Below are 14,764 nucleotides of genomic sequence, written 5' to 3'. Positions count from 1 at the left end.
TTAGATTGATCTTAGAATTGGTTATAATTTCGACATCATGAGTTTCACTCTGCTGCACTGTTCTATTTTCTATGAAATACAGAACTAGCAGCACAGTCTCAGAATGAGTGGCTGGCTATTCAGGATTGGGATGAGGGGCGATTTCTTTACCCAGACGTGGCCAAACTCCCCCCCCCCCCCCCCAGAGGGCTATGGAGACTCAGGCACTGGGTTCATTCAGAACAACATCGATACATTTGTGAATATATAAGGAATTAAGGTTTGTGGGGTTAAATAAAAGTAGCATGATCAAGATCCGTGGCGCAACAGGATCCTGATTCTGTTTCACATGTTTTTTTTGTGTCTGTGTGGATGTATACTTGTGTGTGTGTCTGTGTACCTGTTTTGTGTGTGCGTGCGTGCCCGCTTTTTCGTGTGTGCATGTGTGTGTGTGTGCACTGAGCTGGAGCAGACTGTAAACTAGTTCGGGGGCTGAGGTGACTGCTGGAAACCTGTTGCCCTCGCTCCCACCTCCAATCCAGGCGGCTTAGAAGTGAGTCGCCAGACCCCGGGGCGTTACACAAAAGCGGTCCTCGAGGGAAGGGTCCATTCATTGCAGCTTGGCTGTGGGAGGAGAGGAGCCGTCAACGGCTCCAATTACCCCCTGTCAGCCCGAGCAGTGTCTCCGTCATCTCCCACTGAGCCTACCCGACTCCCAGTGTTCGCTGGAACAGCCGCCGACCACATCGCTCAGCCCACCAGCCACGGACAGGGAGTCTCTTCCGCTCACCGGGGTAAAGAGAACCCGAAAACGCCTCGTTCCCGGCACTTCTTCTAATAGTCCAAGGTTTGTTCTCCGGGGAAATGCCGATTTACGAACTTTTTTTTTTGGGGGGGGAGGGGAATTGCTCTTAAACGGGTACCTGGGACGTGTGCTGAGTTTGAAACTTTGTAACCGTTTGTTAGCAGAAAGTGGGCGAACTTCGAAAGCGGTTTTGTGCAGTTTAGGAATGCAAATTGAATGGGAGTTCTCTGCCCCTCTGGAACCTGAGCTGATGTTTGTGAAGATCCGCATTTAGATGCGACCAGATCTCCTGACCTCCCAGCTCAGAATAGCCCTGAAGCCAAGTCCCTCGGGACCCTGGGTGTAAGGACTCATGTTCCTCATCAATAGTAAACTCGTTCCAGTAACAGGGCTGTGAACGCACGGTGCATTGCATCCTCTGGCGGGGAGCTCCGATACAAATCTGTCTCGCTGTCCCAAACATCAACAACCTGTTCGTTCAGCACCTTGAGGTGAGACCGTACACGCCCGTCCTTCGCCCCGTCGCAAAATTCGGCGACTGATTGAATTTGCAAGTTTCGGGTGTCCCGCTGCCAACTCGCAGGGAATGGACCTTCCTAAAAAAAAATGCTGGAAGCCAGATAATCCGGTTACCCTGACTCCCTCAAACCCTTTCTTTCACCAGAACGTTGCCTAGACATGAAGGCACAGGTTGAGCAGTCGAGTATTCCTTGCAGAGTAGGAGACTGAAGACTGAGATGATATTAAGTCATGAATGACTTAGATGGGGCGAATCCATTCAATATTTTTCCCAGGGTTGGGGAATAAAGAACTAGAGGACACAGTTATAAGGTGAGAGGGGAGAGATTTAATAGGAACAGAGCGGTAACTTCACCCAGAGAATGGTCAGTGCATTGCTTGAGGCAGGTACATTAACAGCATTTGAAGTGTATTTGGACAGATATATGGATGGGAATGGTTTGGAGGGATAAGGGTCAAATGCAGGCAAATGGGACCAGCTTAGAAGGGAATCTTGGCTGGCATGGACCAGATGGGCCAAAGGGCCTGTTTCTGCGCTGTATGAGTCTGTGAATCTATGACTCAACCCACCAACCCTTTCCCTACCATCACCCTGCCCCGCTGCTTCATAAAGACCACCCCCCCATCCTCAACCGCCCCACCCACCGCCAACACTACCCATCAGTTCTCACATTATGTTTACCCAGCAGTGAAAGAAAATCACCCAGGTACATCCCCTTCACAAAGCAGAAATCCAATCCATCTATTCACCTCTTAGCCTGCTCTCCGTCATCCGTGAAGTGCTGAGAGATCTGATCACCTCCGACCTGTGACCAGCTCACCACAACCCAGTCAGGACCACTGTCTCCAGACCCCACCCCGGGTCCAAAGTTGGGCCACAGAGCTGAACTCCAGTGACTGCCTTAACATCAAGGCAGTGTTTGACTGAGTGTGGGGTCAAAGTAGAGTCAGTGGGCATCAAGGATAAGACACTGCAGTGGTTGGAGTCACCTCCTATGTGGCTGGTGGTCGTGATTGATGAAGGTGAATCACCACAGCCTCAGGACATCACTGCAGGACAGTGTCCTGGGCCCAGCCATCTTCAAGGCGTTGAATTCAAAAGTCAGAAAGTTACGTCACAGCTTTATAAAACTCTGGTTAGGCCGCAGTTGGAGTACTGCATTCATTTCTGGTTGCCCCATTACAGGAATGATGGCGAGGGTGCAGGATGGGGTTACTAGGATGCTGTCCAGATTAGAAGGGATAAACTTGCTTTTTTTTCTGGAGTGTCAGAGGCTGAGGGGAGACTTACAATTTTGAGCGGAACAGATAGATATCTCTTTCCCAGGGTTGAACTGTCTTCTACTAAAGGGCATCAACTTAAGCTGAGAGGGAGAAAGTTCAAAGGAGATAGGAGGAGCAGGTTTTTTTACACAAAGAGTGGTGGGTGCCTGTGGTGGTGGTGGAAGCGTTTAAGGGGCTCACAGAACACACAGGGAATGGAGGAATCTGGGCCACGTGCAGGCAGAGGGGGCTAGTTTTATCAGATGTCATTAGATCAATTAGTTTGGCACGACATCGAGGGCTGAAAGCTCCTGTTCCTGTTCTGTATGTTCTATGTTCAGGCAGCAAAATACTATGCAAGACATAACGTCAATTTACTCAGTAAACAATGTATTGAAAGGGCAGGGAAAACTGTGGGAGTCGGCACCAACTACAACACCTCCCATTAAAAGCAGGATAATTTCTCCAGAAAGATCGGGTGACTGGAGGACAGTCCCATGTAAGTGAGGTGCAATCAGTCTTGCTGACAGCAGAGTGCTCACCAAGATTGACTGTATGGGATCCCTACGTCGTTTTAAGCAGCCTTCTCCCCATGGCTCAACCAAAGGTGTGGAGACTGTTGCTCTGACTGCATGCCGGATTTGAGGTCTGCTGTCTGGGGCACTATCAAGGTCGGAACTTGCAGGTGAGGAAGGAGAAAGGCTGAGGGAGGTGGAAAGCTGGTTAGACTCAGGGTCCTATCTCCCAATGTAGCCCAGTCCTAATCACACTGCAGGAGGAGCCACAGCAAGCAGGTGCCATGTTTATGAGGAGCATTGGAGTCTTAGTTGTGCTATTTATAGTGAGCTCACACATCTCTTGCTGGGGCCCGATCGTTTCAGATAGTGAAACAGCTGCTGTAGTTCCCCGCCAGCCCCACCTCCATCGCCCGATGTCTCACGCAGAAGCTTCAACGGATCGCAGTTCCTCTGCACGTCATAATACCAGATCCTCTCAAACATATTTCTCTCATAAACAGGCTGCCAACTCTCCAGTTGCCAGGAAGCAGAGTGAGAGGGAGATCGGTGGAGTGAGCAGTGGACTGACCCATTAACAAAGGTCTGTGTAATACACACTGCCAGAACAGTGGTAATGCCAAAACCTGCCCTTCACTCAGGGCTCAGAAGTAGTTCTTTGGTTTGAAATGGGAGAACTTAGTGCAATGATATAAGGCTCTGAGAAATCGCACGCTTCAGTCCAGTTAAATGTCAGGAAACATGTGGGACTGCTGTATCCAGGTTGTTTTTGGGATCTGATCTTGAGCAGCATTCATAACGCAGTTTGCAAATACAGCTGCCTGGTAATATATTTAAAGAAAACCATCGGCCAACCAAGGGTAGCATGGAGTATTTAATTCAACAATACAGATGTTGCTTCAGAGCCAATTCCCACCTAGCGGAAGGTGCCTGCAGCCACACGGCAACCAGCAAATCCACCCCCCCGGTGTCTCAAATGCCTGCTCACATGTATGGACAGTGCACAAGTTGGCCATTCATAACCTGTGGGGCAGGTCAGACCTAACGGGCAACGTTTCCTCTAACTTTTCTTTTTACAGCTGCATGGAGCAACCATTGTTCTGAGCAGGAAATTCTTATATGGCCTGAAAACTGTGTGGCACTTTAAATGTTTTCTTTGTAATGTGTGTACTATGAATATTTAGAATGAAAATTTAAAAATCATATTACTTTTTATTTATTAATTGAAGGGTATAGTCAAATACAGTACAAAGAAAATCTTTCACATTCTGTAAACTTTATAAAAATTCTTATTAGATTATGATTATTTTTGAAAGATTACATACCAAAAAGTCAGAATAGAGAGTTTTTCACATCAAACAGACACAAACTACAATTCACAACACAAGTAAACGATGTTAGGCAATCAAAACAACTGACAGGCACAATGACAAAAGTAAAATGTTTTGACTAGATGGCGCAGGTGTTCAGCGGGCTGGCGGTTCATTAGCAATGAGCTACCGACTTCCATTCTGTGTTTATTGTTACAATTTGTAAGAGTTGTAACTTGAAACACTAACAATAGAAATACATTGAAGCTCTAAAATGTTTCAAAGTAAAGAATGCACATTTATTACTTAGAAAATTTATGGATTATATTAACACATACTACTTCACAATTAGATTCACATAGATTTCAAAATCATATTAACATAATTTCAAAGTTATATTAATATTATATAAAAGAAAACTTTAGCTGTGCAGCAATAAAGGCTATGTGTGCAGGAGCATTTCAGTTACTGCACGGCCGTGCACCCGTGCAGCTCAGAAGGAACAGTGCTGATAGGGGCTGAGTGACTTTCTCCTGTTTTTAATGTTTGAGTCCTTGTCCTCCTTTCTCCCACCCTCTCAGCACTTTGGCCGTTCGCTCTGGAGACAGGGCCAAAGTGATAGCCTGCTGCACTCGTCCCCCATGGGCCCAACCTTGGCCACTCAGAGACCACACCACTGAAACCAGCACCTGCCCTCATTACGAGAAAAGCAGGTTCGAGTCACGGAAGCTGCCGATTCTGATGCGTGTCATCAGCTGTTTCCAAGACAACACACTTATTGCTGAAAAGTGCACTGGAACTAAACTGAAACGGTCGCATGTGGTGTGACATTGCAACACCCCAGTTTCTGGAAGTCTGGTCACAAATTCTTCTCTGGGCTCCCTCAAATCCAACAACCCCACCCAACAAAATTCCCCAGTTTGCTCTTTTCTAGGTATTCCTTGCCTGCCCAACCTATCGTTCGTGAATGTATAGGTTATCTTATCACCCGATTCCTGTGGGATAACCCTAACCTTCCTTCTTCCCAGTAATAAGATATGATTCTCTGCAATTTATTGGGTTGTGATCCACAAATTTCTATTATTTACCATCCACTCCTCACTCTGTTCTAACAGTGATAAAGGTCAGAGGGGAGGAGGTGAGGGAGCCACCTGCTGGTGATTTGACAGGAAGTCCAGGATCCAGCTGCACAAGGCAGGGTGAAGGCCGAGGTCTCTGAGTTTCTTGTCGAGCCTGGATGGAACTATGGTGTTGAATGCTGAACTGTAGTCCAAGAACAGCATTCTTACATAAGCATTTTTCTTCTCCAGCTGTGTAAGCAGAACAGGGGAACATCTTTTTTTCTGCAATCATTGTACCATGGGTTAATGTCACTTCAGTTCCCTCTAGACCACGGGTCGGCAATGTTTACCACTGAAAGAGCCAATATGGACCCATTTCCCACAGAAAAGAAAACACTGGGAGCCACAAAACCCGTTTGACATTTAAAATGAAATAACACTGCATACAACGTTTTTTTTGCCTTTATGCTATGTATAAACAAACTATAATGTGTTGCATTTATGAAATTGATGAACTCCTGCAGAGAAAACGAAATTACATTTCTGCATGCAACAAAAACATTTTGAACTCCGAAAAAAAGACGTTGGGTTGAAGGTTACTCCATAGGTAGCCTACCTTGGATTGAAGAATTAAAAGAAAGCACGCACTGGCGGGTGTCAGGCATTGGCAGTGGTGATGTATATTAATAGCGATAAAAAAACACGTTGTAGCGGTGTAGCACTACACGCAGCGCTAAAATAAAGACACTGCAGTCAAAGGTAACTTTATTCGAACTAAACAGCCTTGATTTAAAGCCTCCCTCAACCCGTCCCTGTGGGCACGGATGCTCCAAAAGACACGTACTCACAAACCCCCGTAGGCTATCTCCCTTAGCCGGAACGGTGGCTAATTGTGAGCCGGTTCGGATGTGCCAGGAAATGGGGTCTCCACGACGTTTTTAGATTGTACAAGATCACCATGATCTTCAAATTTCGAATTACATTTCAAAAACTAACAAACTATGGGGAGCCGCAGCACAGAGATGAAAGAGTCGCATGCGGCTCCGGAGCCGCGGGTTGCCGACCCTTGCTCTAGACAATGCATCGGTGAAGTGTTTGAGAGATGGTCACAGCCCCTTTGTGTACCATTAAATGGCGGAAGGAAACTGGACTATGGTGCTTCCCCACGGCAACATTACACTGAGTCTCAGTGTGTCCCTCAGCACGAACTCCTGGGGCATTTGGCAGCACTTTCTTACTTACGTCTCAGTGTGCCAGATGACCAGTAAATTTTGGGCAGACCAAAGGGCACCTTTCACTGAGTTCATGATTTTCTAGAAACGGCCTCACATTTACACAATGTAAACCTTTATTTTGGTTGGTGTAGAGAGAGGTAAGCTGTTATCTATGGAGCTTCTCCATTCTAGGTTAATCCATTGGTAGACTTGAGTGGTTCTTCCTTTAATTAATTCTATAGGCTGGAGTCACAAGGTGTTAATTCAGAGTTTGGATTTCCTTTGTAGAAGAGAGCTGCTTACGAATGGTGTACAGGTTTTCAAAACTGACACAACAACTGCTGGAGGAACTCAGTGGGTCAGGCAGAATCTGTGGTGATGGATGGACAGTCAACATTTCTGTTCGAGAGCCTTCATCAGGACAGAGAGTAGAGAGGAGATACTCAGTATAAAGAGGTGAAGGGGACCAGTGGGGCAAGAGCTGGCAGGTGACAGGTGGATCTAGGTGATTGGAAGATGGAGTGGGGGGAGAGTGGAGATAGTGACAGAGGCTGGGAGGTGAGAGGTGGAGGTGACGAAGGACGCAGATGGTGAGATCTGATAGAAGAAGAAGGTGGAACATGGAACCAAATAAGGGAGGTGAGGAGGACAGATGGGAACAGTGAGAGCGGTGTGTGGGTGATGGACAGATGGAGCGGGTGGGGGAGGGGACCCAGTGGGAGGGGTGTGTGGGTGATGGACAGATGGAGTGGGTGGTGGAGGGGACCCAGTGGGAGAGGTTTGTGGGTGATGGAGAGGTGGGGAAAGGGACCCAGTGGGAGGGGTGTGTGGGTGATGGACAGATGGAGTGGGTGGGGGAGGGGACCCAGTGGGAGGGGTGTGTGGGTGATGGACAGATGGAGTGGGTGGGGGAGAGGACCCAGTGGGAGGGGTGTGTGGGTGATGGACAGATGGAGTGGGTGGGGGAGAGGACCCAGTGGGAGGGGTGTGTGGGTGATGGACAGATGGAGCGGGTGGGGGAGAGGACCCAGTGGGAGGGGTGTGTGGGTGATGGACAGATGGAGTGGGTGGGGGAGAGGACCCAGTGGGAGGGGTGTGTGGGTGATGGACAGATGGAGCGGGTGGGGGAGAGGACCCAGTGGGAGGGGTGTGTGGGTGATGGACAGATGGAGCGGGTGGGGGAGGGGACCCAGTGGGAGGGGTGTGTGGGTGATGGACAGATGGAGTGGGTGGTGGAGGGGACCCAGTGGGAGAGGTTTGTGGGTGATGGAGAGGTGGGGAAAGGGACCCAGTGGGAGGGGTGTGTGGGTGATGGACAGATGGAGTGGGTGGGGGAGGGGACCCAGTGGGAGGGGTTTGTGGGTGATGGACAGATGGAGTGGGTGGGGGAGGGGACCCATTGGGAGGGGTGTGTGGGTGATGGACAGATGGAGTGGGTGGGGGAGGGGACCCAGTGGGAGGGGTGTGTGGGTGATGGACAGATGGATTGGGTGGGGGAGGGGACCCAGTGGGAGGGGTGTGTGGGTGATGGACAGATGGAGTGGGTGGGGGAGGGGACCCAGTGGGAGGGGTTTGTGGGTGATGGACAGATGGAGTGGGTGGGGGATGGGACCCAGTGGGAGGGATGTGTGGGTGATGGACAGATGGATTGGGTGGGGGAGGGGACCCAGTGGGAGGGGTTTGTGGGTGATAGACAGATGGAGTGGGTGGGGGAGGGGACCCAGTGGGAGGGGTGTGTGGGTGATGGACAGATGGAGTGGGTGGGGCAGGGGACCCATTGGGAGGGGTGAGTGGGTGATGGACAGATGGAGTGGGTGGGGGAGGGGACCCAGTGGGAGGGGTTTGTGGGTGATGGACAGATGGAGTGGGTGGGGCAGGGGACCCATTGGGAGGGGTGTGTGGGTGATGGACAGATGGAGTGGGTGGGGGAGGGGACCCAGTGGGAGGGGTTTGTGGGTGATGGACAGATGGAGTGGGTGGGGCAGGGGACCCATTGGGAGGGGTGTGTGGGTGATGGACAGATGGAGTGGTTGGGGGAGGGGACCCAGTGGGAGGGGTTTGTGGGTGATGGACAGATGGAGTGGGTGGGGGAGGGGACCCATTGGGAGGGGTGTGTGGGTGATGGACAGATGGAGTGGGTGGGGGAGGGGACCCAGTGGGAGGGGTGTGTGGGTGATGGACAGATGGATTGGGTGGGGGAGGGGACCCAGTGGGAGGGGTGTGTGGGTGATGGACAGATGGAGTGGGTGGGGGAGGGGACCCAGTGGGAGGGGTTTGTGGGTGATGGACAGATGGAGTGGATGGGGAGGAACTGGGTAGATCACGGGGAGAGAGAAATGGGAGCGGGGGAGGAGGTTACATGAAGTTGGAGAATTCAATGTTCATGCTGTCAGGCTGTAGGCCACCCGGGGGGGATAGGAGATGCTGTTCCACTAGTTGGTGTTCAGCCTCACATGGGCTGTGGAGGTGGTGAAGGACAGATAGGTCGGTGTGGGAATGGAGGGGAATTAAATGGCTGGAAACCAGGAGCTTCAGCTGGGGCAAAGTGAAGCGATCACCTAGTCTGCACTGGATTTTACTAATGTAGGGAAAACCACATAGGGAGCACTAGATGCAATAAATAAGGCCAGGGGGTCATGCATGTGAAATTCCGCTTCAGCTGCAAGGGCTGTTTGAGTGTTTTGTTTTTCATGAGTCCTTTCTGACCAATTTGCACTCAAATTTCATGAAGTAATTTGTTCCCTCTATTCCAGAATGACAGAGAAAGGGGCTCTGAATGATTCCAGTGCTCCACAGAAGGAGGAACAGCCTGGATCTCCGGTAAAAATGGCCACATTGTCTCATTGAGTTGATGTTTTGCTGATGGGAAGAGAGGGAAACTGGTTGGGATTCAAGGAGCTGATTAGGTAGGGTATATGCAGGAGGTATTTATGACAATGGAGCCAGATGTGTGCACACTTCTTCCTTCCAAAACCAATCGAAAGGGGTGAGAAAACAAGTTGAATAAGTTACAGGCCGATTTGTCTGTACCTTGCAGGAATAGGTGCCAAAATAGCCTTTAATGTAGCCTTTCTCTCTAGCTCATCCTAGGCCAGTGACATTAGTGTTTTCCCCCTTGGTTGGTTGTCAGTCCCCAACTTTACGATGAGATTGGGTGAGATCAAGCCACTCTTTGGTAGCACATGTATGGATCACCCACAGAATGGTCCCTAGGCAGGGACCCCTAGGCCTGCTGATGCAGGGGATTGTAAAATTCACCCCAGCACCAGTGACTGGGCAACAATGAAGGAATGGCATTGGAAACTACAGGCATTGGAAACTCAAGGGAATTCCTGAGTTTCCTGGCATGATGTCTTCTGTCAGAGGTAGAGTCACCCAATAAGCAATAGTGTGTGGGGTTTGCTCCAGTCTCCGTTCTTCTGTTCTCTGCTATTTCATTTATAGTTTCACTGTCTCTGAACCATCCTGCTCCCTGAACTCATTCTGCAGGACACTGTCACCCCTCCCGCCTATGTCATCAGTACCAATGTAGATCACAACCCCTGGTTGGTCACCCTCTCCCTTAAAAATGCTGTGGAGTTGATCCGAGATGTCCCTGTCACTGGAACCTGGGAGGCTTGTGTGTGGGAGGTGTGAATATGTGTGAGTGTGCGCATGTGAGATGTTTAGTATTGTCTACATCCCTATCTTGTGTGTGTGTGTGTGTGTGTGTGTGTGTGTACTGGACCCCCTGACCCTGGTAATGAACACAGTCTGCCTTCCACTTCTCTGTGCCACCTACTCAAGCAGGCTGCTGGCGACATGCTCCACGTGAGCCCAGCCCTGCTAACTCACCGCTCAGAGGTATGGGATGGGCTAGGGAGGCTGCACTTTGCCAGGATTTATGAGACAGAGGCGCGAATGTCATTCTGTTGAGTAATGCTCTGTCAGACTGTTCCCGTCCGTCACACAACAAAGTAAATAATCCTTTTGTCGGTTATTTTTGTCCCTGAAACTTGGTTCACATGCCCTTTGAAGTGAGCATGTGCCGGGGCGCAGAGCTCAGAAAATCTTCCCCAGCAGCAGTGTCGGGAGTTGGGGAGTGCCGTCGCAGACACTGTGTGCTCAGCAAGTGGAGCTGAACAGGAGTCTCTGGGGCCTTCCACCGAGATCTTTCATTTCCGTGGGGTAGGCCGCCTTGTGTTTACCAAAGGGTTGTCCAAGTGTGATCCCTGCTCGCGAGAGGCAACTGCCTTGGAATCGCAGTGCCGGCCAAGGCTCTGCGTCTGGAGAAGACAGGGACCAGGGAACATCATGAAAAGCGTGTTTCAGGTAAAACTCTGAGGGAGAGGCTCTTTGAAATCTCTTTGGAAGCAAGCACCCATTTCTGCGTGTTGCTACACGATACCTGGGTTCTTCCATCTCTTCCTATCCCAATATCCACCTCCTTTTCCCACAAGCTGTTTTTGAAGGCCTTTACATTCCACCTCTTCCCTTTCACTCGCTTCTCCCTCTGAGAAGAAAGATTTTGGTTAGGGTTCAGCTGGTGCTGAAGTTCCAGATAAGATGTCAGTGCAGGTCCAGCTGCTTCACCTGGAGACTTTTCCACAGTTCTCGTTCATCATTTCTTGCAATTGTGGGCAGAATCTGCTGTTCAGTTGCTCAAATGGGGGCAAGTGATGCTGAGGGTTGATGTATTTTGCAGATTGTGCAGCATCCCAGGTGAATATAGATCACCAGCAGAGAGGTAAACCAGCAGCAAGGTCTACTGGTATTGATCTGGCATTGATTATTATTCTCACATGTAGCAAGATTCACTGAAAGGCTTGTCTTGCATACTGTTCATATAGATCAGATCATTACACAGTGCTTTGAGGTAGAACAAGGTAAAACAAGAGCATGTATCACCAGTGCAAAGCTGGAAAAGACAGGAGAAGTGTAATTTCTCTTCTTATTTATCGAAGAGAATTAAAGTGCTGAAGTTTAATCCTCAGCATAAAGGGTGAGAAGAGACGGTGCATCAGTCACTGCTATGAGAGAAGAATCGTGGGGGAAGCAATCATCTTGCCAGCTGCACTCTACACGGTTTATCTTGCTGGTGTTTACGTCTGTGTTGATGACAACAGCTTGGATTCTGAATAAACTTTAGGGCATTAAGAAGGGCATGCTGTTGATGATAATTGTGTTGAGAGCCAAAAACTTATAGTTGGTGAATACACCAACTAGACTTTCTGTTGTCTAGCAAAAGTTTGTATACAGGCTTTATCAGCAGTCATGTGTGGTTACCAGTAACCTGGAGAAAGCAAAGTACCAGGATTGAATACCCAGAGCACAAATTTTTGTCCAATGTCATACCTCATTGATGTAATCTTTCCTTCAGAATAAACCTTGCGTGTTTATTTATACCCCTCAGCTCCCCAATTTGAGCAGCAGCCAAATTATGTGCTGAGGAATATTTTCCAATAACAGTTTATCCACTGCTTTATAAGTGACTGCATCTTGTGCTGGCTGGGAGAGATCAAGCCCTTGAAGACTCTCGAGACCTAAAGGTACTCAAGTTATGAGTTGGTATGGGGCATGTCCCCTAGAATTAGAGATGGGAAACATGGCTGCCCGATTGGAATTGTGCTATTGAACTGTCAGATGTGGAATTGGAACTTAAATTGGTTTATTATCGTCACGGGTACTGAGATAGTGAAAAGCTTATCGTGCATACTGTCCATGCAGATCAAATCCTTACCCAGTGCATTGAGTTAGAACAAGGTCAAAAAATAACAGAATGCAGAGAAAGTGTAGGTGCAAGGTCATAACAAGGTAGATTGTGAGGTCATCTTATCGTACTAGGGAACCGGTCAAGTGTCATACCAGTGGGGTAGAAGCCGTCCTTGAGCCTGGTGGTATTTTTGGACTTTTGTATCTTCTGTCTGATGAAAGAGGGGAGAAGAGAGCTTTACTGGGGTGGCGGAGGGGTGGGGGTGGGGCTTTGATTTTGCTGGACATTTTACCAAGGCAGCAAGAAGTATAGACAGAGTCCCTGGAGGGGAGGCTGATTTTCTTGATGTGCTGACCTGTGTCCACAATTCTCTGCAGTTTCTTGCAATCACGTGCAGAGCAATTGCTATACCAATCCATGATACGTCCAGTTAGAATGATTTGTACAATGCATTGATAAAAATTGCTAAGGGTTGATGAGGACGTGCCAGATTTCTATAGCCAACTGAGGACGTTTAGGCACTGGCATGCGTTCTTGGCTGTGGTGCCTAAATGGTTGGACCAGGACAGGCTGTCGTTGATGTTCACACCTAGAAGCTTGAAGCTCATCTCAGCACCATTGATGCAGACAGGAGCATTGGCACCATGCACGCGCCCTCCCCCCCGCCACCCCACCTGCTTCCTGAAGTCAATGACCATTCTTTGTTGACGTTGAGGGAAAGGTTGTTGTTATAACACCATGTCACTAAGCTCTCTGTCTCCTTTCTTTACTGTGACTCATCGTAGTTTGACATACAACCCACTGCGGTGGTATCATCGGCAAACCTGTACACAGAGTTAGAGCAGGCTCTGGGCCCCGCAGGCAGTTGATTAGGGGGCTGAGAGTGCAACTTTGTGGTTTCAAGAATAATCATGCCGGAGGTGTTATTGCGTGTCCTCGCTGGTTGTGGTCTGTTGGTCAGGAAGTTAGAGATGCAGAGGGTGGCGTTGGCCCCCAGGGTCTGGAGTTCGGTGATAAATTTCCTTGAGATTCTAGTGTTGAAAGTGGAGCTGTATTTAATAAACATTAGTCTGATGGAGAGTTCAGAGACGAGTGTAGGGCATCTGCTGTAGAGCTGTTTCAGTGGTAGGCAGTGGGCTGAGGTTGTTTGGAAGGCTGAAGTTAATACACTGACCAGCCTCTCAAAGCACTTCATGATGGTAGATGTCAGAGCCACCAATCATTAGTCATTAAGGCATATTACCTTGTTTTTCATTGGACAATAGTCATCTACTTAAGGCAGCTGGGAACTGCAGGGAGAGGTTATACATCTTCAGAGTTAGAAGTGTAATGTTTAAATTTTCACATGTTCAACAATACCGTTACTGGGGATATCTCTCTTAACAAAGTGTGTTGCATAACCTTGTCTGTAAAATGTGTACATTGGTCAGAAATAGCATCGGTATACCCCAACGGGTAAAAATCTGGGTCACCAAAATTTGTGCTGTAACTTTAGCTGTGTTGATTCTTGTGGGAAAACTTTAACCCATTTAAGAAAGGTATCCACCAAAATTGGTATATATTTGTGTCCCTCCCTTTGCAATGTGGTGTCCAGCATTATCAATCCACTCGCCCTGATTGTATTTTGCCATTCACATGCTGAACTTCAAGCACATTATGCTTTGCCTTCTGGCTGTTTATTTGCATTTGATAAGACAAACATGGCGAGCAGCATTCTGCGTGCCGCAGTCCCCGAAGAGATGTTGGATTGGACAGAGAGAGAGAGTTCAGAAGAAGTGAGTGGGGCACTCAGGACATTCTGCACGCTTCTGTTCCCAAGGAGATGCTGTATTATGCTAAATTTGGCAGGGGGCAATAAACAGAAGTTAGGTTTAAGTGGAGCAGTCATTGTTAGAGTGGGGAGTTCAGGCTTTGGCTCATAGAGGGTTCAGCAAGTAGAGGCAGGGGCTGTAGGTAGATATTTTTGTTCAATTCTTTCTTTCTTTTTGCACTATTAGAGCAGTGGGGATGCCAAGCAGGATAGCGGAATGCTCTTCTTCCGGGGTGTGGGAAGGCAGTGTCCCTGATGACTACCCCTGCGAGAAGTGCATCCAGCTGCAGCTTCTTTCAGACCGCGTTAAGGAATTGGAACTGGAGCTCGATGAGCTCCGGATCATCTGGGGGGGTGGGGGGCTGAGGGGTTGACTTACAGGATATACAGGGAGGTAGTTACACCCAACGTGCAGGATACAGGTAACTGGGTGACCGTCAGGAGGGGGAAAGGGGAGAGGCAGCCAGTGCAGCATATCCCTGTATACGTTCTTCTCGGCAACAGGTCAACCAAGCTAATCTAAAAAGCCATCTCATAGGCATTCTACAAATTTCTCCTCTTGGGATCCAGCACCAATCTGATTTTTCCCGATCTAC

General features: G+C 48.8%; 1 protein-coding gene across 2 annotated transcripts in view; it reads left to right on the top strand.

The window, feature by feature from the left end:
* The first annotated feature begins 364 nt into the window (after positions 1–364).
* The window catches only part of stac3 (SH3 and cysteine rich domain 3), a 62,688-nt gene continuing 48,288 nt past the window's right edge, over positions 365–14,764 (top strand). The window contains exons 1-3 of one of the 2 annotated variants that reach the window (XM_059955611.1): positions 365–826; positions 3,585–3,664; positions 9,420–9,486. In XM_059955611.1, coding sequence (XP_059811594.1) covers positions 9,421–9,486 — 66 coding nt within the window. In that variant the 5' untranslated portion in view covers positions 365–826; positions 3,585–3,664; position 9,420. The remainder of the gene's footprint in view (positions 827–3,584; positions 3,665–9,419; positions 9,487–14,764) is intronic. The other variant, XM_059955612.1, reaches the window with a different exon arrangement.

Source organism: Hypanus sabinus, chromosome X1 (assembly GCF_030144855.1).
Source record: "Hypanus sabinus isolate sHypSab1 chromosome X1, sHypSab1.hap1, whole genome shotgun sequence".
Lineage (NCBI taxonomy): Eukaryota > Metazoa > Chordata > Chondrichthyes > Myliobatiformes > Dasyatidae > Hypanus > Hypanus sabinus.
This window is presented reverse-complemented; position numbering and strand designations above follow the sequence as displayed.